The sequence below is a fragment of the Ambystoma mexicanum genome, chromosome 8 (genome assembly GCF_040938575.1).
Source record: "Ambystoma mexicanum isolate Mex_15411 chromosome 8, UKY_AmexF1_1, whole genome shotgun sequence".
Taxonomy (NCBI): Eukaryota; Metazoa; Chordata; class Amphibia; order Caudata; family Ambystomatidae; genus Ambystoma; species Ambystoma mexicanum.
Genome location: NC_090929.1, coordinates 1293534181 through 1293561497, shown reverse-complemented (window position 1 = coordinate 1293561497; position 27317 = coordinate 1293534181). Strand labels below are relative to the sequence as shown.

General features: G+C 45.4%; 1 protein-coding gene across 3 annotated transcripts in view; it reads right to left on the bottom strand.

Annotated features, from left to right (window-relative positions):
- The window catches only part of CFAP46 (cilia and flagella associated protein 46), a 2698259-nt gene that overhangs the window by 2171726 nt on the left and 499216 nt on the right, over nt 1-27317 (bottom strand). For all 3 annotated transcript variants that reach the window (XM_069611407.1, XM_069611408.1, XM_069611409.1), the window contains exon 13: nt 20484-20709. In XM_069611407.1, the coding sequence (XP_069467508.1) occupies nt 20484-20709 (226 nt within the window). The remainder of the gene's footprint in view (nt 1-20483; nt 20710-27317) is intronic.

Sequence of the window (27317 nt, the reverse complement as noted above, 5' to 3'; positions counted from 1 at the left end):
GGCCCCAGGCCAATAACACCCGATCAGGAACGCCAGATCGCATCTTAACGCTATATTATTAAACAAAGACAATATAAATAAAGTCTAGAGAGGCACAGATAGGAACTCCATGAGGGAGCCTGGGATGAACTAGTTATTGCTGTTGGTGCTTCCAATAGTCACTGGTTTCGGAAGCTCATTACTAAGGGACCTGTTTGCAAAAATAGTAATAGAATTGAGAATAATATTCCAGACGAGGTTTGGAAATCCAACTGCTCTACTTGGTATTCTAGGAATACTAATGAAATTGATCTTCTTTCGGACTCTGCAGTATTTGTGGACTATAATGTCAGGTGCAATGTTGATAGTACATTTGCTCTTGTGACTCACATCTGACTGTTACGCTCGCCTGGTCTCTGCGGAGGCGTTGGGGTACGGTTGCAGCCCTCCCTGAACTTGAATCACCCCCTTCAGGCCTCTGCATCAGTAGAAAAGGTGTGAGCGGTGGTACGTGGTGATACTGCTCCTGCATGAAGATAAGATTGTGTGAGAGCGCCAATCTGTGATTGTTGTACCTCTCGAACCCTTCAGCCCAAAGTACGGTTTCTGTGAACATACACCGGCCCATAAAGCTCACCTGTGAATTATGGAGGATCAGCTCTCCATCCTAATACTTCTGGTAGGGGCGCATCAAATGGGATCTAGTTCCTTCACTGATCCCTGATAAGGATTAGTCCAGTCCAGCTGCTGCTATGCTTCTCCATATGCTTGGAAAGTCTTTCTTGAGCTCTTGTGATGCTGTTCGTTCTGTTTAATGTCTTTATATGTTGCTCCTATTTATGCCTGCAATAATGTTTCTCTTCTGTTTTCTTCCCTTAGATGGAAATGCTGCCTCAATGCAGCTGTGAGACGAGAGACGCGGCCGGATGGAAGATGGATGCTACCGCAATGTTCGACAGAAGGTAAGTGAAGGTTTAAGGAAAGCGCGAAGTATGGCAAAGTGCAACCTTAAACTGACTGTTTTTTCGATGTCTAAACTTGTCTTTGGTTTTTCCATGCAGGGACTGCTGTCGACGATGGAGCGTGTTTTGCTGCAGTGCCAAGATGAAGATTTCAGCGTTCCGGAAAGTGTAAAGATACATACTTGGTTCACCGAAGAGATGTACAGGTAAGAACAGCCTCCCCCAGTTGGTAAGTATGCTGGCAGGAAGCAGGATGTCCAGGAAGCAGTATCTTCAAAGGTAAGATTGACCCTAGGCGATGGTGAGCGTTACGCTGCTTGCAGGTGCAGAATAACGCAAAGCATATGTCTTGAGGATAGGGGCAGCTTATATAGCTGATATCGTGGGCACGCCCATTAGGGCCGGCTTACCAGCCACACCCTGCCACTCCTAGTGAGTGAGCACGTGCAAAGGCAATCCATTAGCAGCCACACCCAAGAATACACTTGGGGCTGCTTAATGGATGGAATGTTCAAGGTTAATGCACCTGAAGCGCTATGTCCACAATAAAAGCTTTTTGGTGTTAAATGGATTTCTTGTTTACTTTTGTTCATGAGCCTGGTGCCAAAGGCGCCAGGACAGTGTCCACCCAGGTCTTCTGCGCATGCGATCCCTGCATGCCTGTGCCCCTGTCTTCATAACCATGACAGCACTCCCCCTCAAAGCCCCTCTCAAGGGTGGTTCTCCTCCCGGTCTGGTGGGATTATTGCAATGGAACTGTCTGATTAAACACGGAGCATGGACGTGTTCACTGGGTTCCCAAGTTCGGTCTTGAGGTCCGTAACCTTTCTAGTCAATTAGGTGATACAATTTTGATCAAACCACCTTGGAGTCCAGGATGGATTTGACTTCATATTCTGGTTCTCCATCTATTACTTCAGACTCTGGTGGAGAACTAAGCCATGTATTGGACTTCATTGGTTTGAGGAGAGAGACATGAAATACGGGGTGAATTTTCATGTGAGATGGTAACTCCAATTTCATGGTCGACAGGATTGATTATGGACTTTATATTATAGGGGCACTGGTATCTTGGGCGGAAAGCTCTTGGCCATTTCAGGGGAATATATTTGGATGCTAACCACACCTTTTCTCCAATCTGGTAGGCGGGAGCTTCCTTCCGATGTCGATCAGCAAGCAGTTTTTGTCTTTCCTTAGCCTTGGTCAGATGCTCTGTCGCCTCCTCAAGAACCTGATTGATGGTTCTATGCAAGTTTTTTATGGCTGGCATTTCCAGGGTATTGGATGGATCAAATAAGGATGTTCTCGGATGTCTCCCATGCACAGTGTAGAATGGAGGTTGCCCTGTGCTTGTGTGAACTGGGTTGTTGTTTGCATACTCAGCTATCCAGAGTATATTTTTCCAAGAATCCTTGGATTGTTGCAACATACACCTGAGATATTGCTCTAAAGTTTGGTGGGTTCGTTCAGTTGCCCATCAGTTTGAGGGTGATAGCTTGTGGACAACTGGAGATCGATTTTGGCAAACGTACAACACTTTCTCCAAAAGGCAGAAACAAATTGTGTTCCGCAATCAGATACTAATATTGATGGAAATCCATGCAATCAAATAATTTGCTATAGGAACACAGAAGCGAGAGTTGGCGCAGGTGGGAGTCCCTTCAGAGGGATACAATGGGCCATTTTGGAGAATAAATCCACAACGACTAATATGGTGTTGTATCCATTGCAGGGTGGAAGATCTGTGATGAAGTCCATCGACAGGGTATGCCAAGGTGCTGGCAGTACTTTTAGGGGATGTAGTAAGCCAGCAGGGTTGTGTTTCTGAGAATTGTGTTGTGCACAGACACCACAGGTTTCAATAAATTGGACGATGTCTTTTCGCCAGGTTGGCCACAAGTAGTTTCGTTTTACCTTAGCCTGAGTTTTGGCTATTCCTGGGTGTCCTTCCACTAATGAATCGTGGTCATTTGTTATGATTTACTTTTGCAGTTCTTGGTCTTGGACATATAATCGTCCTTCGAAATAGGGTAGATTGTCTTCGATGGTGTACTGGTCACCTTTTAACAGCCATTCCTGTTGTGTTGATTGATCCATCGGGGATTGCAAACTGGTTCTTTGGTCATCCATACACATGGTGGCAGCTATTCTGGTTTGAATCCTTTCCTCAGGAATTATGACCATGGGGTTGGATGCTGTAAAAGCCTCTTTTTCTTCACTCATGCATGACAGAGCGTCTGCTTTCCCACTGCGTACTCCAGGTCTATAAGTGATAATATAATCATATTCTGCGAAAAAGAGAGCCCAACGAAGTTGACGCGAGGATTGTGGTTTGACGGTTTTCAAGTATTGCAAGTTACGGTGGTCCATGATGACAGTGACCGTATGTCTTGCCCCAAGAAGATAATGTCTCCAGGCCTTGAATGCTGCTTTAATCACCAGTAATTCTTTATCCGTGATTGCGTAGTTCAACTCGGGAGCTGAAAATCTGTGGGACCAGAATGCAACAGGGTGCAGTTGTCCTGTTTCGGGGTCTCGTAACAATACTGCTCCCATGACTATTTTTGAAGCATCTGTCTCAACTATGTAAGGTAGGTCTGGTCGTGGGTGTCGAAGGACTGGTGCTGTAGTGAATGCTAGTTTCAACTTCTGGAAGGCTTCTTCAGCTTCTGTCGACCAATGGAACTTTTAATTTTTCTTTAACAAGGAGGTAATTGGATGTACAATTTGAGAAAAACCATGTATAAACCGACCGTAAAAGTTGGCGAATCCGAGCATGCTTTTCACTCCTTTCGTGGATGTTGGTGAGGGCCATTGGAGAATTGCATCCACCTTTCGTGTATCCATATGTACGCCTTGTGATGTGAGCATGAAACTGAGAAACTCGACCTCGATCACATGGAAAACATTTTTTTCCAACTTGGCATACAATTGGTATTGTGGAAACTTCTCTAAGACTGCCCGGGCATTGGAATTCATGTTCTTCCATGGAATTTGAGTAGATAAGAATGTCATCAATGTAAACAAGAGCGCAAACGGCCAGTAGTTCACAGAGTACATCATTCATAAAGAATTGGAACGCCGCAGGGGCATTGCATAGCCCGAAGGGCATGACCTGGTATTCAAAGAGGCCGTACTTCGCGTGGAAGGCAGTTTTCCACTCGTCTCCCTCTTTTCCTCTTATAAGATGGTATGCTCCTCTTAAATCCAGTTTTGTGTGGATTTGAGCATGTTTCACTTGGTCCAGGAGCTCTGGTATAAGTGGTAAAGGATATCGATTTTTTACTGTGATCTGATTGATGGCACTACAGTCGATGCAAGTTCTTAAGTCCCCCTCCTTTTTAGGCACAAAGAATAAGGGCGAGGAGGCAGATGACTTGGACGGGCGAATGAAACCGTTCGCCAGGTACTGATCCAGGTAAGTTCTAAGATGCTGATTTTCCTGTTCTGTCAGAGCGTAAATTTGGCTGCAAGGGATGTGGGCTCTGGGTACAAGATCTATTTGACAATCGTAGGGTCTGAGTGGGGGCAGAACATTGGCTTGCTCTTTTTTGAAGACATCCTGGTAATCTTGGTATTCAAGCGGTAAGGAGCTGATGAGGCCCAACACGATTCCTTTCTTCGGTTTCAGATTGGTGTCATCTTTTTTGTAACATGTGTCGGCACAATCATGAGGAAATGTCAGAACTCGTTTTCGCCAGTCAATCCTAGGATTGTGGGTCTCCAGCCAGGGCATTCCCAATATCATCTGGAACCCAGGAGCACCGATGAGATCGAAAGTAATGTCCTCTTGATGCCCGTCCCGACACAGAAGCTTGACGTTCTCAGTGTATTGTGTCACAGGGCTGGATGATAGCCGAGAACCATCCACAGCAGTGAAGTTTTCCGATTTCTGATTCTGTCGGAGAGGAATCCCTATTCGGAGAGCCAAATCTTGGTCAATGTAGTTACCCACAGCTCCACAATCAATATATGCCTCCAAGACATGTATTTTGGATGGTTGCTTGCGATTCACCAAAAGCACTGGAAGGACTAGATGTGAGGTCTGTATGAATTCCTTTTTCATGCTCGACATGTTCTTCTTCTTCTTCTTCTTCATCAGTTTTGTCTGGTGCCTCAACCGGTTTTTTTGGGTGGTTTTACCGGGCAGTCACGGAGGAAGTGACCTGCTTCTCTACAATATTTGCAAAGCTGTTGTTGTCTTCTTTTTTTCCTTTCTGCTTTGGTAAGGGGACTTCGTAATCCACCAATTTGCATTGGCTCAGACTGTTCATGTGGTTTAGTCTGATTCTCATGAGGTCATACATAAATTGCCATCCCTCTGATCTAGCTCGATCCATTTTCCGATTCTGCAACCTATGATCGAGTTGCACCGTCAGGTCTATGTATTCCGCACACCTCTCAGCGGCATTCACCACTTGCACCATCACATCCTTAAGTTCTCCATGTAACCCTCTGTAAAAGAGTGTAGTCCTCTTCTCTTCTGGCCAGTTGGTCTGGGCTATGAGATGATTAAAGGCTGCAATATAGGTTAGTAGATCTTGACTACCTTGTCTGAGTGACAACAACTCGTTGTCCGAGCTTGTCCTTGAGTATGACGGGCAAACAATTTCTCCATCTCATGTTGGAAATTCCCAAATTTCCGGAGTAAAGGGTCATCTCGATTTACCAAAGGTATAGACCAGTCCGCCACACTACCTTAATACGAGAGTATGAACACCACTTTGGCTTGGTCTTTAGGAAAGGCTGCTGGTCTGCACAAGAAATGAAGGCAACATTGGTTCATAAATACAGCAAACTTGTTTGGGTCGCGGATTAAATGTTTGGGAGGGGCTAGAGGCACTGCTCCTGGAAGAACCACCTGAACCGGTGTTGATTGTTGTGGTGTGGAAGAATGAGAAAAATGGGTCACTCCAGGCAGTGGAACCTGTCCTGCTTGTGCTTGTAGCATTTGTCTTGCCAATTTGTCAGTTCTTTCTCGAGTTACAATAGGATCCCTCCGTAATGCATTGGTTTGCTTTCTTGAAGCATGTACTTCAGCCCGTAATTCCCCTAGTAAGAGGGCTAACTGATATGTTTCTGAAGTTTCCATAATGCCCAGGTAGAGAGTATTAGAGGCTTCGCATTCTGTTACACTCTTTGTAACTGTTGCAGCCCTCCCTGAACTTGAATCACCCCCTTCAGGCCTCTCCCTCAGTAGAAAAGCTGTGAGCGGTGGCACCTGGTGATACTGCTCCTGCGTGGAGATAAAAGTGTGTGAGTGCGCCAATCTGTGATTGTTGTACCTCTCGAACACTTCACCCCAAAGTATGGTTTCTGTGAGCATACACCGGCCCATAAAGCTAACCTGTGAGTTATGGAAATAAGCTCTCCGTCCTGCTACTTCTGGCAGGGGCGCGTCGAATGGGATCTAGTTTCTTCACTGATCCCTGATAAGGAGTAGTCCAGTCCAGCTGCGACTATGCTTCTCCTTATGATTGGTAAGTCTTTCTTGAGCTCTTGTGACGCTGTTTGTTCTGTTTAATGTCTTTATATGTTGCTCCTATGTAAGCCCGCAATAATGTCTCTCTTCTGTTTTCTTCCTTTAGATGGAAATGCGGCCTCAATGCAGCTGTGAGACGCAATACGCGGCCGGATGGAAGATGGATGCTACCTCAAGGTATTCCCATTTCTATACACTCATGCACAGAAAATAGCGTGCTTCTTGTAAGAACTCCAAACTCTCTACAGAAACTACTTAATATGTATACATGCCACATGGAGATAGGTTTGAGGCTAAATGCGGAGAAGTCTACTACTGTGCACTTTTCACAGAAGCTCTCAAAGCATTGCAGAATTTTTAAGACTGATGGTGTGCCATACCATATGCAGATAGGTACGATTCACTCGTATGAGATTTACCCGTGCTTTATCTTCTTCCCCTCATCACAGGCAGAATGGTTGAAATAATCTGTTTATAATGGACCCCTTTTAAATTTATGACAGTATTCTTGGCCCACACAACTGAGTATATGCTCCAGGTATTTGAAGCTAAAGCCTGCTACATGCTTCTTTACAACATCGGAGTTGGGCAACTAATAATGGAATCTCTATACAGAGAAGTGGTTTTACAAATGCCTTCTTGGTTTGCCACAGTCAGTGCCAAGTTATTCCTGTCACACAGAGTTGGTATTGGAACTTTTAGAAGATCACTTCCTTTTATTTGTAATAGTTTGAAGAGTGATCAAGTTAGGCTTCCTAAAATAATTGTTACTGAATTTCGGACCAGTGAAAGAGAATGTTGTGTCCCATAGGGGGCTTGTGTAAAACAAATATTGTCTTTTTCCCCTCTTTACTCCCTTGAATATCTAAAGTGGCTTGATACATGACATGTCAATGAAATTAAGAAAGCAATTTTAGTTCATTTTCAAAGATCAAGAGAAAATGTGGAAAGGATTAGAAATCTGAATAGATGTCAAACTAATTACTAATTCGAGTTTATTGGTGTGAGATAAGGCTGGGTGCACCAACAAAGTAATTGCCAGACTGAGATTTAACAGTATTGCCTTAAATATTGTCTTTGCTAAACGGAATAGTAATATAACCAGAGACATACATTACATGCCTTTTGTTCTAATGATGAGATGATAATACATTTCGTTTTTTATTTTATCCTGCATGTAATCGAGGAAGGAAAATACAAAAAAACAACTCAGTACTCTGGTAATTAAAATGTAGGCAATGTCATCCAGCCCTCTTGTATTTACTTTGGCACAACTATCAATACTGCACTTGGGTTGTTTTGCACTTAGTAAAATGGCATTGAAAATAAGATCACAGTAATTAGACAAAGACAGACCTTTGCCATTTCTCAAGTAAATTATCTATATGGGTAACTTCTCTATTTATGCTTTTATAATGTATACATTATTACAGTAGTATAGCATGCTTTTCGAACCATATTGTTTTATTTATATTCATGGTGCTATTATAGTACCTAATGAATTTTATTGTTGGATAATATTGCATAACTTTTTGTTATTTATAGTAATTTTTGTTGATTTTATGGAAACATTTATGGTAAACACAGAAATAAAATGTTAAGAAAGATTTCTCTTTTACTAACTTTCCCTCTGTAGTGGCTTTGGACCCCCAATCTTTTTTCTTTGTTTTTAAATCTATTTGAAGGGGAATTAAAGCCTTCAGCTTCACTTCCCTTCCCTTTTGCTCATTTTGTTATGGGGAACTGATTAGTCCTTCAGACTATCAGTACTGGGAAACTAGGTTTTCCTTTTTACTTTTACACCTTTGTATCTATTTAACATTGCACACAGTATCTGTCAATGCAGTGCAATGGGGATAATTTTACATTTCTGTTACTTTTATATATGCCTACAGACAAGCTGGTGGCAGCAATTATATTTAAAAAATGATTGTGTTATTCCTACTGTGCTCATTTGTGTTTACTGCGTATGGTTACTAAATGTGGCTAGTGACCTAAAATGGCCACGCCAAGATGTTCACTTGTTCCTTGGCCATTTTGGTGTTTGGCCTTCTTCCTTCCTAGACAGGAAATCCCATATAAGGTCATGCACTTGCCCGGGAAAGCTGCAGCTTTTTCAGGCTAGTGATGCCTTTGTGGGTGTAGCTCAGGAAGTGGGTGGGACTGTCTGGCCCCACTCCACATCTGCGGTGCCAGAAAGTCTGGGTGCGGGGCATGAGTGAAACCAATAGTTATCCCTGATTTGACAACAACTGGCAGTTTAAATGGGGCAGATCCTTGTCATTGATGGGATTGGGCGTGCTTCCAGGCTGGATTTTGGATAAGAAGAGGACTCTTGCAGCCATTTCTTCAGATAAGCACTGGAGCCATGTATCCCTTGCAGAAGAACAGCGAACTGAAGATCCGAACAATACATTTGAAGAAGCTGGTGTCCCTCTTCTTGCATCTGGCCTGGTAAAGCCCTGTTGGACTACCTGATCTGCGGTGGTCCTGTGTGTTGCTTCAATGCCTGGACTGGTGAGACCAACAACTCTTGGCGTGTTCGAGGATCTATCAGTCCCATGACTTTGGAAGTGCCACTGGGCCACTCGGTGGACTGCCCAACTCTCCAGTGGGCTACCTCACTAGAACCGTCACCATTCTGCATTTGCAGCCTGAACTTTAGTGGTCATCAGCCTTTGGTAAAAGTCGAATTTCAGCCTCCCAGCCATAAGAGATCCTGTCCTGGAAGGACTTCTACAACTGCAACTGGAAGGATACCTGCCGTTGTCTGTGTGTGGTGGCCATCACTGCAACTCACCTCCCGGTCCTGTGAAGTGTCCTGAAAAGGGCTGCATTGGTGAAGCTTGCATTTCTCCATTGCCAAGGGTTGCACTCTGCTCCAAGAACTGACCAGAAGAATCCTTGCACCCGCAGCTCCTGTGCACCTCTAACCGGAACCCTCAGTGAGAAATCCAACCTCCAGTGACCCTCAGTCAACCCATTATGTCATCTAGGAAAATCGGAGTCAGGGGGTAAGTAAACGCAAAGCTTTGGTCTCCCCCCTGTCCTCCATAGGATAGCAATGAAAACAAGTCTCTCTATATCCTTCTATTCCACTGCCTTTTAGTTGTCGAATCTGGGTAGTACCATTTGAAAAAATAACAGATTTTGCTTACCTAGTAGTTTTGTTGTGTCTCTTCTTTTAAACAATCGCCAACACCAGTAACTTACTTGCTACTGATACATTCTGTGGAGAAGCATTGTGGCTTCCTGTGATTTTTTAGCACAAGGCCCCATACTTCTTATGGACTGGACTGTTTGAAGTTAGGGGATATTATTTGGGACTTTATCTTTATTGCAACACTTTGCTTGCCACCTTTGTTGATTTAAGTCATTAAATGCATTTTAAGAAGCTATGGGGACTGTATATATGTTTGTTATTGATTGTTATGCAATATTACCACCTGCTTGTTTCCTTTTTAGTATGATTTAAGGCATCCTGTATCTGTATACATTCCTGTCTTGGTGTGGGCTCATTGTGGACCCCTGACCTCACTCGCCCTCTTACCTTGATTGGGTTTTGGCCACCTTCTCAAAGTTACCCTGTTCACTATAACTAGGGTGGCCTTTTAAAATCTGTCCATCAGGCCAGATTCTAGAAATCCATCTTAACACTTAACACCTACGACCTCTCTGATCATAGAAGACATGAAGTGAGGGACATGTAAAGTGTTATTTCCCTACGGAAAGGATCCCTGGTATGACAGTTGCTGTGGTGAACCTTTACATTTACTCCCCAACAATCCAACACCCACATGTAGAGAACCCACAAACCATGCACTCTGCAAAACTCAAACAAGCATTGAAAAATCAGCTCTAATTGAAACCTTAAATGTGTTCAATGAACGTAGATGTCTACTGGTAGGGGGAGCCAGCAAAAATCCAGCAATTAAAAAGCACCACAGGAACAGCCAGAAAAAGCAGCAGCAACAACACAACATTTATGAACCCGACCATTACACCCAACAACAAAATCTGTAAAATCTTAGAATTTACAACGAGATACAGGTTATGGGATTGCACTCAAATATGTGAAATTCAAAGCCAGAGTGACAATCCAAACCCTCTACCTTTCAAACAAGTAAAATGGAGATGCAAGCATAATAAGCACAGGTCACTGTGTCCAGCTGCACTACATCAAATCAAAGAAACATTATAAATTGGTATAAAAGATAAGAAGTTATCACGTGGAGATGATCCCTTTGTTAGCATAGTCGCCACACACATTCGCATAAAATCTAAAATGGAGAAGGATGTATTACCTGCTCACTCCAACCCTTAGGAAAGCAGAGAACCATAAAGCTGGTGTGTGGGAGGCATAAGTCTCTCAAAAATGTTAAGTGCCTCATCAGGACCTGAATCCAAGTGACTTTTCCTTGTGTATAACACAAAGTCTTGCTAGAAACAGCATTGCATATTTTAGCCATCTTTCGCAGAATTTCAAACTGTACACAATGAAGTTGAGCCGAGTTGCCTGGACCACTGAAGTGCGCTCAGGAAAACTGCGCAATTATTGGACGAGCCGGGCGATCTGCCTTGGGGGTGTGGTAAATATCTGTCCAATCTCTAAGGCCAGGAGGATAGCTCAGGGGCAAAACTATGCAGAGCAACACAGGTTTGAATCATGGTCCCGCACTTATAGATTGGTCTCTGGTATTAAGTGTGTTAATGAATCTCTCAACTTGGAACTGTGGCGAACATGGTGGGCCATGCAGTAAGCCTTCAATGATGGTCTCTATATTGGACATTAGTTTACTCAGGTATGCTCAAAATGCAAACCTTATTATGGTGCAAGCAAGAATACAGATGTTGAATCTTCATATTGACAGTTTGAAAATGTATTAAGCATTCACGTTGCACGATTCTCTAAAGCATCAGTCATATGCTCAGTTTCAGACACTCGGCCGCTCTCCCTATTCACCATGGTTGACAGGCTGGCTAGCACTGTGGGTCACAGGAGGGGTCTGAGGAGCTTCAGATGACATCTGTTTATCAAATTTCGGTTGGGTCTGTTTTTAGCCCCTTTTGCCCCAACCCACCCCTCTTTGCCATCAAGTGTGCGCTAAAGAGGGAAAGCAGATGAAGCAATAGTAGCTGGAAACAGAGCTTAGAGTGAGGCTATAATCATGAGGATACTCACTATCAGTGCTGTAATGCAGATGAGGCAAAAGAGGTGCCTTAAAGGAGCACTGTTTAAATTACACAGGAGTGCAAGTTGTAGGATCAAGAAGCGCTCCCCACCAATGGTGTAACAGGCCAGGGGACAGATGCTGCAAATAATTGAGCAAATGTAGTGAGGAGCAGACCAAGATGCCGGGGATGCACAAACAGATATAGTGTGTTCAAATAAGGCCACAGCAAACTAGGCAATACCTGATTGCAAATGAAAGTCCCAGACAATGCTGTAAGAGAGAGATGAACAAGTTACTTCTTACCTTGTAACGTTCTTTCGACGAGATGTTCCTCCGACGTATTCCTCATCTTAGATATCTCCTTCCAGCTCTGCTGGCCTCGGAAAATTTTTTCTCTCTAGAGGGCGCTGCGCGTCGACGTCCTCCGAGTCGATGTCCATCGACAGCCGCCGTATCGACGTCATCCTGCCTATAAAGGCCGCGCGCAGCGTCCGTTGCTCAGTTCCGTTTTGTAGCCCACAATAATACTTTCTGGACTAAACTAATCACCCTGAAGGAGCGTAAGCTGCAACAACAAGGGAAGTAGAACTGCGGGGATGGATGGGAGGGTCGATGAGGAATACTTCGGAGGAACATCCCGTCGAAAGAACGTTACAAGGTAAGAAGTAACTTGTTCTTCGAAGGGATTGTGTCCTCCGACGTATTCCTCATCTTAGATAGGCTCCCATAGCAGTATTCTATTATCGGAGGAGGGAGTACTGACTTCATGCTGTCTTCTATTGATGAATAGAATGCAGTACAGCCCTTCCAAACCTAGTCTCTTGACTGGAGGAGGAATCCAAATTGTAAAACCGTGTAAAGGTATGGACAGACGACCATGTAGCGGCCGCACAGATGTCTTTAACCGGCACGCCTCTTTTGAGGGCCGATGAAGCTGCAATACCTCTGGTCGAATGAGCCCTAAGGTTTTGAGGGGGCTCTTTCCCGGCCAGTTTATAACATTCCAGAATGGCTAGAATGATCCATCTGGAAATGGTCTGCTTAGTTATTGGTAACCCCAGCTTGTGACCTGCGTAACCTACAAACAGCTGGTCTGCCTGTCTTATCCTGGCTAGTCTACTGATGTAAAAACTTAAAGCCCTCCTAGGGTCTAGCCTGTGTAACCTCTCTTCCTCTTTCCCCGGGTGAGGAGGAGGATAGAAAGATGGTAGGGTAATCTTCTGAGTTATATGGAATTCAGAAACCACCTTTGGGAGGAAATTAGGCTTCACTTGCAGGACAACTTTGTCTTTGTGAAATATTGTGTGAGGGGGTTTACAAGAAAGAGCTTGTAATTCGCTCACCCTTCTAGCAGATGTAAGTGCTATTAATAAAACAGTTTTAAGGGTAAGGCATCTTAACGAACAAGAATGGAGAGGTTCGAAAGGTGTGCCCATCAGGAAAGTTAGTACTAAGTTTAAATCCTATAGGGGAACTTGGAATGGTCTTGGGGGATAAACATTGGTTAACCCCTTTAGAAACTCTATTACCAAGGGTAATTTGAAATAGGATGGTTCTTCCGCAGTACGCTTAAAGATGGATAGCGCTGCGAGATAGCCCTTAATGGTGCCAACTTGAAGGCCTGAATTTGCCAAATATAGTAGGAAGGACAAAACCATTGGTGTACCACATGAAAAAGGGTCGATATTCTGTTCTCTACACCAGCTGCAAAATCTGTTCCAACGGCAGCGGTATAAAGACTTTGTTGCTGGCCTCCTTGCCGAAAGCAACACCTCCATAACATCATCAGGGAGGTCCCAATCCTTGTACCTCAGCCTTTCAGAAGCCAAGCGTGAAGGTTGAGGGTTTTGATGTCTGGATGGAGAACCTGACCTCCCTTCTGTGAGAGTAGGTTCTCTCTGAGTGGAAGTCGAATTGGAGGGCAGATGGACAAGTCTAGAAGGTCCGGGTACCACGTTCTCCTGGCCCAATCCGGGTCAATTAGGATCATGGTTCGCCGGAATCTTCTCAACCTCCTGATCATTTGAGGAATGACAGGGACCGGTGGGAACGCATACAGAAGCGGAAACTCCCAGTCCACTATGAACGCGTCTCCCAGAGCTCCTCTCGGGGGAAATTCCCTTGAGCAGAACAGGTCGCATTTCCTGTTTAGGCTGGTGGCGAACAGATCTACCTGAGGGGTTCCCCAAAGGGCGAAGATCTCTTGAAGGACTTCCTGTGCTAGCTCCCACTCGTGGGAGACTGTTCTGCCTGCTCAGAGCGTCCGCTGTCAAGTTCTTCTCTCCGGCTAGGTGAACTGCCGATAGAGAGATTCCTTCTTGGATTGCCCAAAACCAGAGCTGCATCGCCTCTCTGCACAGGGGTAGTGATCCTACGCCTCCTCTTTTGTTGAGGTAAAGCATGGCCACCGTGTTGTCCGTCATTATCAGGACGTTCTTCCCTTGTACAGCTGGCAGGAACGCCTTCAGCGCAAGTCTGATGGCTCTCAGCTCTAACAGGTTGATGTGTAGTCTGGACTCCGATGGAGACCAACGACCGCTGATGGTCAAGTCGTTGGCGTGGGCTCCCCACCCCGTGAGTGAGGCATCCGTGACTACTGTTATCTCCGGCCAGGGTTGACAAAACTGTTCTCCTTTCAGAATGTTCTCCTGGCAGGCCCACCACTGAAGGTCTCGAGCCACCCTGCCGGGAACCTGAAGAAGATCTGTCATTCTCCCTGAGAATTGTGACCACTGAGTCCTCAGTGCCCACTGGAGGGATCTCATTCTCAGGCGAGCCTCTGGCACTAGGAAAATGCAGGATGCCATGAGGCCTAGCAACCTCAAAAAGCCGAAAGCTGGGACACGTTGGGCATGTTGGAACTTGGTAACCATCTGTAGAATATCTTGAGCCCTCCCCTCTGGTGGCGAGGCTTTTCCCAGGGAAGTGTCCAGGATCGCTCCTATGAATTGGAGTCTCTGCGATGGTATCATTTGTGACTTCTTTAAATTGAGGGAGAAGCCCAGTCTGTGAAGGAAGTGGCACACGTGATTTAGCTGGATCTGAGCTTGTTCCGAAGAAACAGCCCTGATCAACCAATCGTCCAGGTAGGGGTAGACGTGAATCCCTTCCTTCCTTAGACTTGCAGCCACTACCGACATTAACTTGGTGAAGACCCTCGGGGCGGAGGTCAGCCCAAATGGCAGCACTCGAAATTGATAGTGAGAGTTGCCAATTGCGAACCTCAGGTATTTCCTGTGTTTGAGATGGATAGGCACATGGAAATAAGCGTCCTGAAGGTCCAGAGATACCAACCAGTCCTGGAACTGAAGGGCCTGGAGGATCTGAGAAAGAGTGACCATCTTGAATTTGTCTTTTCTGAGGAATTTGTTCAATTCTCGCAAGTCCAAGATGGGTCTCAGTCCTCCGTCTTTCTTTGGAATGAGAAAGTAAGGGGAGTACCAGCCCTTGTTCCTCTCCGCTACAGGTACCGGTTCTATGGCACCTTTGTCTAGCAGGTCCAAAATTTCCTGCAAGAGGAGCGGATCTGGAGCTTTCTGAGAGCTGATCCCCGGTGGATGACTCTGAGGTATGCGTAGGAAAGGCAGGCAGTAACCTTGGGCAACTGTTTCCAATGCCCAAGCATCTGACGTGATAGCCTGCCATACCGCCAGATGTTGAGTCAACCTGCCTCCTACAGGTGTCTTGTGAGGGAAGTCCTCAGAGTGGTTTTGGGGCGGCTGATGCAGATGCAGATGGTAAAGAGGCACCTGCTGTTGCTGCGGCTTTTGAATATCTACCCCGTCCACCCCGGGTAGTTCTTCTTTGTCCCCTTTGAGCCGGTCGTCCTCTACCTCTTCCAAATGCGGAGTAGAAGCGAAAGGACTTGCCCCTCGCAGAGGTTCCTGTGGGACGAAAGGGAGTCTGACGGATTGCAGCTCCTAGGGATTTTGCTGCTGCTTTTGAAGTTTGCAGTTTCTCTAAACTGTCATCCGCCTTTTTCCCGAACAAAGAAGAGCCATCGAATGGCATGTTCAAGAGCCTGGCTTGCACATCTGGGGCAAAACCAGACTTTCTCAAACAAGCGAATCTCCTGGTTGATGTACTTGCCGCCATTGCTCTGCTGATACTGTCAGCCGAATCAATGCCCGTCTGGAGGGATTCGCACATAGCGTCTTTACCGTCCTGTATAATATTCAGGAATGCATCCCTTTCTTCTCCCTCCGGGATGCAGTCATCCGCTGTAGAAGCACACTCCCAAAGTGTATGGCTGAACCTAGCAAGGGTGCAAGTAGCATTAACAGATTTTAACGCCATGCTACATGCTGAAAAGACTTTCTTTGCCATAGCATCATATTTTTTATCGTCCCTGTCCTGCGGGACGGTAGGATAAGCCGTCTTGACATCGGTAGAGGATGCTGCCTGTACCACCAGACTTTCTGGGGATGGGTGTTTAGACAAAAACTCTGGGTCTGTAGAAGATACCCTGTACTTTGTAGACAGTTTTTTATTTACTGCTGGTACGACATCTGGGGTTTCCCAGTTTGTCATGATCTTCCTCTGAAGAGCTTTATGAAAAGGCACCACAGGATCCTCCTGTGGGCCTTTGTCAAGAATATCCGTGAGGTCATCTTGTTGGAAAGATTGTGAAGGTGCAGGCCACCCCATGAACTCTGTGATCCTGGCCATTAAGGCTCTATAGGGGGTTTCAGCATGCTCCCCCGGGTCTGGCCTAGCAAACTCCACCTCAGGGGAAGTGTCTAACCCACTTGCCTCATGTAAGGAATCATGAAGATCCTTTAACCTGCGTTCTTCAGAGGAAAATTCCTCTCTAATTGGGGTTACAGGTCCCTGCAACTCAAATGTGTCTTCCTGTTCAGACAATTCACCCTCTTCCAAAATTGAGGACATAGTTCTCAATTGTTCTGAACTCATAAAGGGAGTAAATCCCATTTCCAAGGCAGAGGGTGCCGAACTTGTCATTATCGGCCTCGAAAACGTCGATGTCGTCGACGTCGAAGGCTTCGAGCGTGGCGTCGAAAACAAAGGCGGAGGCCTCGAAGACCTCGACAGTATTGGAATTCTACTCGACAATCTCGAAGCCATCGACGTCGAGGACCTGGGGATAGTCACTGGGTGTGTCGTAACCGTGACTTTTCTTGGCGTCGACACCGGTGTCGAAGCTGGCGTCGAGTCGACAGACCCGTGTGTCGAAGGTCCCTTCGACAACGGCGTCGAAGACATCGACCTCGGCGTCGACGGAATCCTCGTCGACGGCGTCGACGGAACCTTCGAGGAAGGTTTGGAGGTCATAGTCCTACTCGAGGGTTCGAGACGCGCTCGAGAGGTTTCCTTCGCCGGGTACTGCGACTCGCGGCGTTTTTGACCTTCGGGTCTTTCGACCAGAGCATCGCTCTCGGCAGTCTTCGAGGGGGTCGAGGCCGCTTTCTCGAAGACGCTCATCATATTTTTGCGGAATTCCTCCCATTCAGCCCGGGAACTATGTTTCGTGGGGCAAGGGATTCTTTTTGGTGAAACAGAGGAAGAGGAAGACGGAGAAGGGGATCTTCGCCGTCTTCTCTTCGAGTGCTTCGATCTCGAGGAGTGATGAGACCCACTCCGAGACCTGGAGCGCAAATGGTGACGAGGAGACGAGTATCTCGACTTCGTCGACGAAGAAGAAGCTTTAAAAGTCTTACCTTTCTCCAGCTTCCCCCTACGCTCCTTCAGGGCCTTAGCTGTCATGGACATACAGTCCTCGCATTCCGAACAATGGTGTTCAGCTCCCAAACACCACAGACAAACTCTGTGAGGGTCAGTCAACGACATCTTTTTCCCACAATCTCAGCATTTTTTGAAGCCGGATCGAGGAGTTGTCGGTTCCGACGAGGAAGCCATTGAGTACGGATCGAATGACTCGAGGTAAATAGGATTAATCTGACAAGAACTGAGCAACGGTATTCCGAGGCACTGAGTAAGCGCGGAAAAACTGAACTGAGCAACGGACGCTGCGCGCGGCCTTTATAGGCAGGATGACGTCGACGTCGATACGGCGGCTGTCGAGGGACATCGACTCGGAGGACGTCGACGCGCAGCGCCCTCTAGAGAGAAAACATTTTCCGAAGCCAGCAGAGCTGGAAGGAGATATCTAAGATGAGGAATACATCGGAGGACACAATCCCTTCGAATGTGAGGTTTGATATGCATAGCACTTAGCTGAGATAAGGCTAGGTGAACCAATGGAGCTGGAAGCTTCTCCACATGATGGGGACACAGAGGTAGCAAATCAGACCAGACTTGAGCCGTGCTTGCCACAGGAGATTCAGTTTTGAAGGGAGTGTGTCCCTGGCATCCGCACCAGTTACTCCATCAGGCTGCCAACAAATAGGAGGCATTCATGTATATGTGGAATGAACTGCAAGTCAAGGGTCCTGCAGAGCAACCCAGCCTGCCAGTGGAGGTCCAGGCCCAGTTCAAGAGGCAGGCCACTGCCCAACAATGGAGGCATCCAGGGACCACTTATTGTCCAGACATGGCAGACAGGATCCGCAGCCTTAAGACCAGGCATCCGAACGACTGTTTAATAGGATCTGAGGAGTGGACCAAGGGTAAAGAACAAGGCCGGGCGCCCAGATGCGCAGTACGGTGTGCAGCAGAGAAAGTTCCACACCAGTCATGGCCAGCATTGAAGAGGTTGCAAATGAAAATGCTGAGAGCACAAAGGCAACCTAACACATGCCAGACTCACTAGGAAGGACAGATTGGCCCAATCTCTGGTGAAGCAGCAGAGTCCCCTACCTCCACACACCAAAGAGCCCTGGAACCCAGTAACAAGTTCAGCTACATTGCAGTTTCTCTGGTAGATGAGTGAGGAACTATCCCTGATGAGAGCAGAAGAATGGAAAATAGTCTGCTGCCAACATTGAAGCAGCAGAGTTCACTTACCCTGATGCCATCTTGGCAGGTGGCCTCTTGACACTCCAATCATCATAATGTAAGAACCCACTGCAAGGTTTTCTGCACCACCTACCTACCTACCAAAATCATACATCTAAATAAATGGTTGGAAAAAAGGAGGCCATGTTTGCACAGCTCATAGACAGGCCAACTTAATTTTGCATCCATTTTGGGAGGGTAGGCGGGGGGGGGTGGGGTGATAACATTGAGTAATAGCATACAGCCTCCGGAAGCTGACAAACGTACATGTTTGCCGCCAGCACTTGGATCACCTGAGTATACACTGAGGTGCTTGAGTTTGCTGGAAGAACTAAAGCCCCTGACGAAGTTCCACAGATACATTCTGAATTCAAAGAATAAAACATGTTGGGCATATGAAGTAGAGTTAGGTCTCTATGAGACCAATTGTATGGCTGCATCATTTGCAAATCGAGAGTGGTGCTGTTTACAGGTAGAAGTTTACAGAGCACAGTAACACTTTGTCTTTGCACTCTGCATTTTAAGGTCTTGTTTTAGCTTAAAGCTTTTAAATATATGAAAGAATATATGTATGCGTGTGTCATTTTTGGATGTTTGTAATAATGTGTTCAACAGTATTCTCAGGATAAACTGGTTGGTGATCATTTAATTAAAAATAGATTAATAAATGATTAGTGGTTGATTGATTTCATCTCGGTGTGATCTATTTATGCTGCCTACACTAGCAGTCCAGGAGGGTACGTTATACTTAGAAGATCCCAATAAGGAGGACAACTGTAGCACAAGTGTTACAAAGAAACAAAACTCTGGTAGGAAGCACTATATAACAACTGAAACCATTTTCCCTTTCTTCATGTACAGAATTGCCTTTCGGTTTTAGAGTTGAGGTCATCTATCACCTTGCCATAAATACCATTTTAGAAATTGGTGCAGAAGCTTCCCTGTTCGTAATGCCAACTCAAGCTCTACTTTCAGGACAGAGGATGAGAACAGGTATGCATGAAGCCCTCTATGCAGCACTGAATCGGTCATTACAATTGTCGAACATATGAAAATGATAGCTGCTGAAAGCGAAGTGTGCACCCTCACATCCCTTGACCTCTAATCTGTGTTCAGCATTGCTGATCACCCCATTCTCTCCTGCTACCTCTGCTCTGCTGACGTTCAAGGCTAACATTGTCCTCCCCCACTTCTTTCCTTGCTGCCCCTCCTCAGATCACCACTGCTCCCTCACGACCACCATCACCACATCAAGCAGCAACCAGGTTGGATGAGTGTTTAGAGGTGCAGATCATGTGTTGGTCTATTTTAGCCAGAAACCCAGTGTGAGCAGACCCAAACAGATTAGGGTGGAAGGGCATTTTGAATCCCAAATTTCAAAAAGATTGCCTACTACTTCGCATAACCCTATGCTGTATTCCTCTGGAGTGCCACCTCAAATGTTCAAAGATGATGACCTTTAAAATACCGATTAAGTATCTTGCGGCATCTCAAAACTATCGTACTTATGTAACATGAAAATCAATGTTCCAGCAACATATTAGATATTTTAAAATGTGTCAGGGTTCTGGCTGACATTGGAACAGAGAAAACATGTTAGCTCTCTTACTGAAAAAGCATGTTTAAAGATGTATAGTTTAAAAACAAAATATTCAAAACGATAAGATCCAATAAGCTAGAAAAATGGCCGAGTTGAACTCAAACCTCTGCTTTTCTAAATGTGTGAACAGTCTGTTAGATGTAGCTAGGCTAAAAAAAGTTTTACAGCTGCAGCCGGAAAATAAAAATCAGGCAGATGGAATTTCTGACGTTGTGTACCTTACCTCTGGCAATAGGTCTTTTGGGAGAAGTTTCTGAATGACTCGTACATAATTCATGAAATTGCCTAAGTCAAAACGAATGACAATCTGCATACTGTGACATATTCGCTTTCGAAAACTGCTGTTGCAGAATTGATAATAGTAACCATACCTGTTCAAGTATCATAACTGCCTGGTCTTCGGCACGTTCAGGTTTTTTGTATAATGTTGCACATAAATTAAGATGATGATGTGCAATCTTGAGCTGGTCCTGGTACTGTCCTTTATCGAGCAGCATTGCCTTTTTTATATGCTCAAGAGCTATTTCAATCCTGTCTTCGTCTTCTTCAATTCGAGCAAGCTCTAAATGGACTTCACAACGGAGACGGATCAAAGAGCTAGAAATTACAAATTTAAAAAAAGCCACATTTTAATCATCTCATATCGACATTGGTATGATGCACAATTTCAAAAAATGCACCAGACTCAACACACTGGTGTATATGTATTTCCCTCAACGCTATCAATTCCCTAACATGTCCATATGAATGGTTATTTATTCTTTCACAATGTTCATACTTTATGTCAACATTCACCTAACATCCCCAGATGTGCCAGCAAGGCTCAAAACAACAACAGAGCTATGGCAATGAAACCTTTCACCCTGTCACATTTGAAAGATCATTTGAGGTCTGCTCAGAAAGGTCTATAGATACAATAGAAGACACCCCCTATCAAGTTGCTGCTTTTTTGTGTGTTCATTGATAAACCAGGCATATTTAATAATGATATATTCTCACTGTTCTCTGCTAAATTATGTCCCTTGCCAGATGGGAGAGTTCTGTACCAGTTCAACCCCCCCCTCCCCCACTCCTCTTAACGCAACCTACAGGGTCTGTTTTATATACAATTACCTCAGTCTAGGACGACTGTCTTCCGTCCTCCATCCTGGTTGTCACCCTCTCCTTTCTTTTGCACCTTGTGCCCCAGTCTTCAATGCATCCTTTCTTCCTTTGAAACTGCTGTCCCCATCTTTGTCTACCTGTATATGCCCTGTGAAATGTTCTTCCAACCAAACCTATCCACACAGTTTCTTGCGGTTTACATTTAAGAAAAATGCATGCTATACAGTGTAGGGAAAAGACATGGGACGAGAAGGTAGGTCATACTCCCAATCCCCCATGGTCGCTTGTGATGCTGTGTGAAGCCCACCCTCTGCCCCATGGTCACCTGTGATGGTGTGTGCCGCCCACTCCCACCATGGTCGCCTGTGGTGGTGTGTGCCCCCCATGGTCTCATGTGATGCTGTGTGCCCCCCCCGCATGGTCGCCTGTGATGCTGTGTTCGCCCCACCCCCCCATGGTTGCCTGTGATGCTCTGTGTGTCCCACGCCCTCCCTCTTGTTGTCCTCACCCTCCCCTTTTCACTCTCCTCCAAGCCATGCCCGCCTAAAGTGACGTTCTGCATTTGTGGGCTGCTGCCGCCCTGCAACATGGGGTTGGGGAACAGGTTTGTGCCACCTAAACGGTCTTCTCTGCATTTGTATGCTGCTGCCGCCCTACAACATGGAGTTGGGCAACATGTTTGTGCCAGCTAAACTAACTTTCTGCATTTGTAAACTGCTGCCGCCCTGCAACAAGGGGTTGGGCAACCTGTTTGTGCCACCTAAACTGACTTTTTGCATTTGTATGCTGCTGCCGCCCTGCAACATGGGGTTAGGCAACATGTATATTTTTTGAAAGCTCTTATGTAACTAAGTATGCCGCCGACCTGCAACATGGGGTTAGGAAACATGCATCTTTTTTCAAAGCACGTATGTAACTAAGTAAGCCACCCTGCAACATGGGGTCAGGCAACATGTATGTTTTGCAAGCACTTATACAACTAAGTAAGCCTTCTGTAACAGCACCACAATGGCCATGGGCTATTGTGGGTTTTATAAATGCAAATAAATTAATAAATCCTTTGGTTTTTCATATAATGCCAGGTTGATGTGGCTAGCACTTTGGAGTACCTTGACCTGTTGCTCCAGTCAGTTTAAAACGTACTGCTTAAACCCTGCACCTTCGGCTTTCAACATCGGCAGTTGTTTATTTATTTTTATTTATTTATTTATTACATTTGTTACACGCCAAGACCCTTAGGTATCACAGCGTGGTTACGGGGCAAAAATTCACATATTACACACAACTATTCACATATTGCACAATGCAGGCATTCAAAGCATGATTATATTCAGTTACACAATGATGGATGAATAACGCATATTTACAACCACTCAATACACTTATCCTTTCTTCTATTTAAAGAGCCATGTTTTGAGTGTTTTTTTAAATCCAGAAGGAGCCTTCTTCTTTGATGCTATTGGGGAGGGAGTTCCAATGTTTGAGGGCTAAGTATTGGAAGCTGATACCCCCTGCTTTAGTATTCTTGTAACGGGGTGTCTCTAGAAGTCGGAGGTTGTTGAACCTTAGTGTTCTTGTGACTACTTTTTTTTTTTAATAGCTTTGTTTAAATACTGGGGAGCAGTGTCCTGTTGGCATTTGTAGGTTATGCACAGTGTTTTAAAGATTATTCTTTCTGTAACAGGTAGCCAGTGGTGATTTTTTCTGATCTTAGATATATGGTCTGATTTCCTGATGCCTAGAGCTGCTCTTAGGGCTTTATTTTGTATAAATTGCAATTTTTTTTAATTGGATTTTGAGGTACCTAATAGTAATACATTACAATAGTCAAGTCGCGAGAGAATCAGCGCTCTGGCCAGAGTAACGCAGTTAGCAGGGGTGAGGAATTGTCTACTTAACGAAATGAATTTCACTGTGTATGCTGTATGGGAGGAAAGGTCTTTAGGACCACCCTCCCCCACATTGCACCTCTACGTGAGGTTCATGACTCGTCAGCAGCCCCCATGCACCTGGGCCCGGGAGGCAGGGTGGCTGCGGATCGACACTTGGGGCTGCACGGCACACCTTGTAGCATAACATAGACTCCATTTTGTAATACACTTAGACTCCATTTTGAACATACTGAACCCAGGCCTCTGTGGAACAGGCGGCCTGCAGAAGCCGCAGCCCCCCCCCACTTGTCCGCGCACAGCGAGCCCTGCACTTCCCCCCAGCCTCCTCCCCATGGTAGATCCGTTGAAGGCCCTTTCTTACGAGCAACTAGATGCGACCAAGTAACAGAACACTGTATCATTTACCTTCCGCAGTACATCATTGCCCTGGCGGTGACCTGACTTTTAGTTGGGGTCTGGGAAAGAACAAAGTCGTCCCTATCAAGTATACCTCGACCCTGCGCAGACCCCCCCACACCGATGACATATGGTGCTCATGACCCCTCAAGCCTGTTCCCCCAGCTGAAGTGCTAAAAACAAATGTTAAACCCCTGGGTCTCCCAGCCTCATCAAATGCTGCTAAGTCTTTTGATAAAAGGCTCAAAACACATAATGCCAGTTGCTCGCGTTCATATGGTACGACCCCCCGCCTACCCCAGGACCTTTCTGTGTAAGGGTGTCAAGCGTAGGGACACCATAATCCTCCTTTTCCTGACCAATGTTTGCTGCTAGTGTAAAACAATTAAAAAGAGCAATATATAAAATGCTTGTGTATAGTATGATTGAGAGTATTATGATATTTGTGGGTTATTAGAAGTTATGAGCCACATCTGCTGTGGTTGAAATAATAGACAAACTCGTTGATTCCACAATCCTTGAGCCACAAATCCTAATTATATGTTTAAAGCTGTGATGTGTCACTGAGACCCATGCATCCACCAACCAGCTTCTACGTCACGTTTTGTGTACATTTCCCACCCCGCCCCCCTGCGGGATCAAAGCAACAGAGTAATGAATGTTATATGATGTAAGTTAATTATAAACTTTTCATGGTATTGATTCAGTAAAAAGGAGTATATGTGAATTATAGAAATGTGCCCTTTACATAATGCCCCAAGCCCCTAGCCATTCAGCCCTGTAGAGCATTCATGCTGTTCCGTGAACAGAGACCCGCGAAAAGCTACAAGGCCATCTCCCCCTCCTTCTCGAGAGCTGCACATCTAACCCACCTCCTCCCCTCAAGGCTCGCCGTGGCTTGAAGGTCCCCGGTATTCTGTTGTCGAAACAGTGCAGCCACACCTCCCCGCATTCCTGCTGGACCCGCACCAAGCGCTTACCTTCCCCCATGCCTCCGACACCAGATGCCACCATAAAATCACCATGTGCCGCCCTGGCCAGGCCAAGAAGAATTACAACCCACATGACCACAACTCCGACCACATTTTGAGGTATTAGCTATGTGCCCCCTCCAACCCAACAGTATTTCTGTTCACCCCAAGTTTAATGGGCCATAGAAACAGTTATTCACCCTTGTACTAACATACCGTAAAACTATCACTCACTGCATCTAACAGACTAGAATGATGAAGATAGCCCAACTTGTGCGCCCTGACAAGACACCTGGGCCCACGAGATTGGATCCTTTGTTAATGCCAACTTTATGATGATGTATAAAGGAAGCCTTGTATTGCATACAGTTCTCCTGTGTCCCCTCCCTGGTACTAGATTGATGTGTTAAAGGTTTTACATACCAACTTGACATAGACGAGTGTGATGAATGTGTATGAGTGGCCATGAGGGCAAGTTTTAGTATTGAAGTAGTGAATCTCCTTGGAAATCCTGCGCCCTGGCATCTTACCCCGATGAGCCCGGCTGACCCAAGCACTCCGTGATGCCACCACGTGGATCCCCGCCAATCATGGAACACTGTGCCTGCAGCCGACATAGTAGCTAGTCGTCGCCATCCAATCCCAAAGACTATGTGGCTCCTATTGCTTAGCTCATGGATGACGTGTATTTGTAATATAAATGACTGTCTTTGCTATTGTTAGAGAGAGCGCTCTCGGAGTTTGCAGGGTCCTTTGCATGCCCTATATCGATTTAGATAAAAAGACTTTTACTCTCAACCGCACTTGGTCTTGGTCTCATTCCCTCCAGGGGTGTGTCCATCATTGACTCTCATTCGGGAGTGTTATATGCCTTTTGAGGGATGCTCACTTTCAATGCTGTGGTGGACGAGAGGCTACTGATATGTTTAGTCATGGAAAGATTAGCATCCAGGTAAACTCCTAGGGTTTTTACTTGTTTCAAGACTGGTATGGTGGTGCCATCGATATCGATGGATGCGTAGTCACGGTGGAGGGTACTAATGTTAGATTGGGAGCCCACAATCAGAATTTCGGTCTTCTCATCATTGAGACAAAGGCTATTTAGAGCCATCCAGTTTTGGATAATAGCATAGATTTTGTTAATGAGTAAGGTGTCATGGGTGTAGTTACCTGAGAGAGGGATGAGGATCTGGGTGTCATCCGCAAAGTTGGTGTAGATGACACCCATATCGTCTAAGGCTGAGAATAGGAGTTTTGTGTATGCATTGTAGAGTGTGGGTGAAAGGCAGGAGGCTTGTGGCACTCCAATGGGGACAGGATGGGGTTGGCTGCTTCCTTACCTATAGTGACTCTAGAGGTTCGGTCAGCTAGGAAGGATTTAATCCACATAGTTCCATCTGTGGAGAAGTTAAAGTCATTAGCTAGTGTGGCACAGAGTTTATCATGATCCACTAAATCGAACGCAGCAGAAAGGTCTAATAGTAGGAGGATACATAGTTTGCCTGAGTCTCTAATGGCGTCCATTTGGATTTTGAGGTCCAGTAGAGCTGTTTCAGTGCTGTGGTTTGGCCTAAACGCAGGTTGTCTTGAACCAAGAAGTTGGTTGTTTTCTAAATGTGCTTGTACTTGATTGTAGGCTATTTTATCAATGATTTTGAGTAGAAAGGGGACTGTCGTTATTGGTTGGTAATTTGTAGGTACAGGCGGGTCTAGAGAAGGCTCTTTTAGCAGCGGGGTGACCCAGGCTTCTTTGATGCTAGCTGGGACCACGCTGGCTTTGAATGAGGCATTCACAAAGTTAGTAGTAATGGGTGTGAGTGCGTGGATGCATGATTTCACTATTTGAGCTCGGACGGAGTCTCCTTTGCAATTAGAATCTTTAAGTTTGGAGATGGTATCACAGACTAGTTCTTGGGAGACTGGAGTGAAGGCAAATAGTGGGCTGGTATTAGTAAAGGGGTTAACAAGGTGTTGACATTGGTGGGTTTGCTTGCTAGCAGTTCATTTTTGGTAGTAATTTTGGTTTGTAACAATTTGATTTTGGTTGCTAGAGCATCTTGTATGGTGGTGCACCATTCTTTGCTCGGTATAATAGGGTTGGTAATGGGGATTGGGTTTTCCAATTCTCTCAAGATGGAAAATAACTCTTTGGAGTCAGAGGCTGCGTTGTTGATCCGCGTATTGTAGGCATTCGCTTTGGTTGAAATTATTGCTGACTTGTAATTGTTGTTAGACAAAAGGGAGGTATTTTTTGATTCTGGTGAGGGATTTTTCCTAAAGGCATGTTCCAAGGCGCGTTTCTTTCTTGTAAGATTGACCAAGTCATCATTAAACCAGAAGCATGACAGTTTATCGCTACATTTCATTTTGGTAGTTAGGGGTCCTACCGCATTAATAGTAGAAGTAAAACAGTTTTTGTAAATGTCCGCTAGGAGATATGGGTTATCGCTGGAGGTTGAGGGAGAGTCTAAGGCTTTGCTCAGTATAGGGCTAATGTTATCTGGTGTGAGTTTACGGAGATTTCTAACTTCATAAGTGTGAGTAGATTTTTGTTCAGTGGGGAGGGGTTCATCAGTAATAATAGTGAACTGGATGTTAAAATGATCTGTCCAGCTAAGTGGAGATATAGAATCAATAGCAATGGTAGAGTTATGCGTAAGGATCCAATCTAGGGTTCTGCCCTTGATGTGAGTGGGGGTGTTAATATGTTGTGTGAAGCTCATGTCCTTGAGGGCTGAATGAAGGACTTCTGTTTTGATGTTGCAACTATCATTGACTCCTAGATTTATGTCTGAGGATGATGCATTTAGTATTGGGTTTAATGAATGGGGCGAGCATGAGA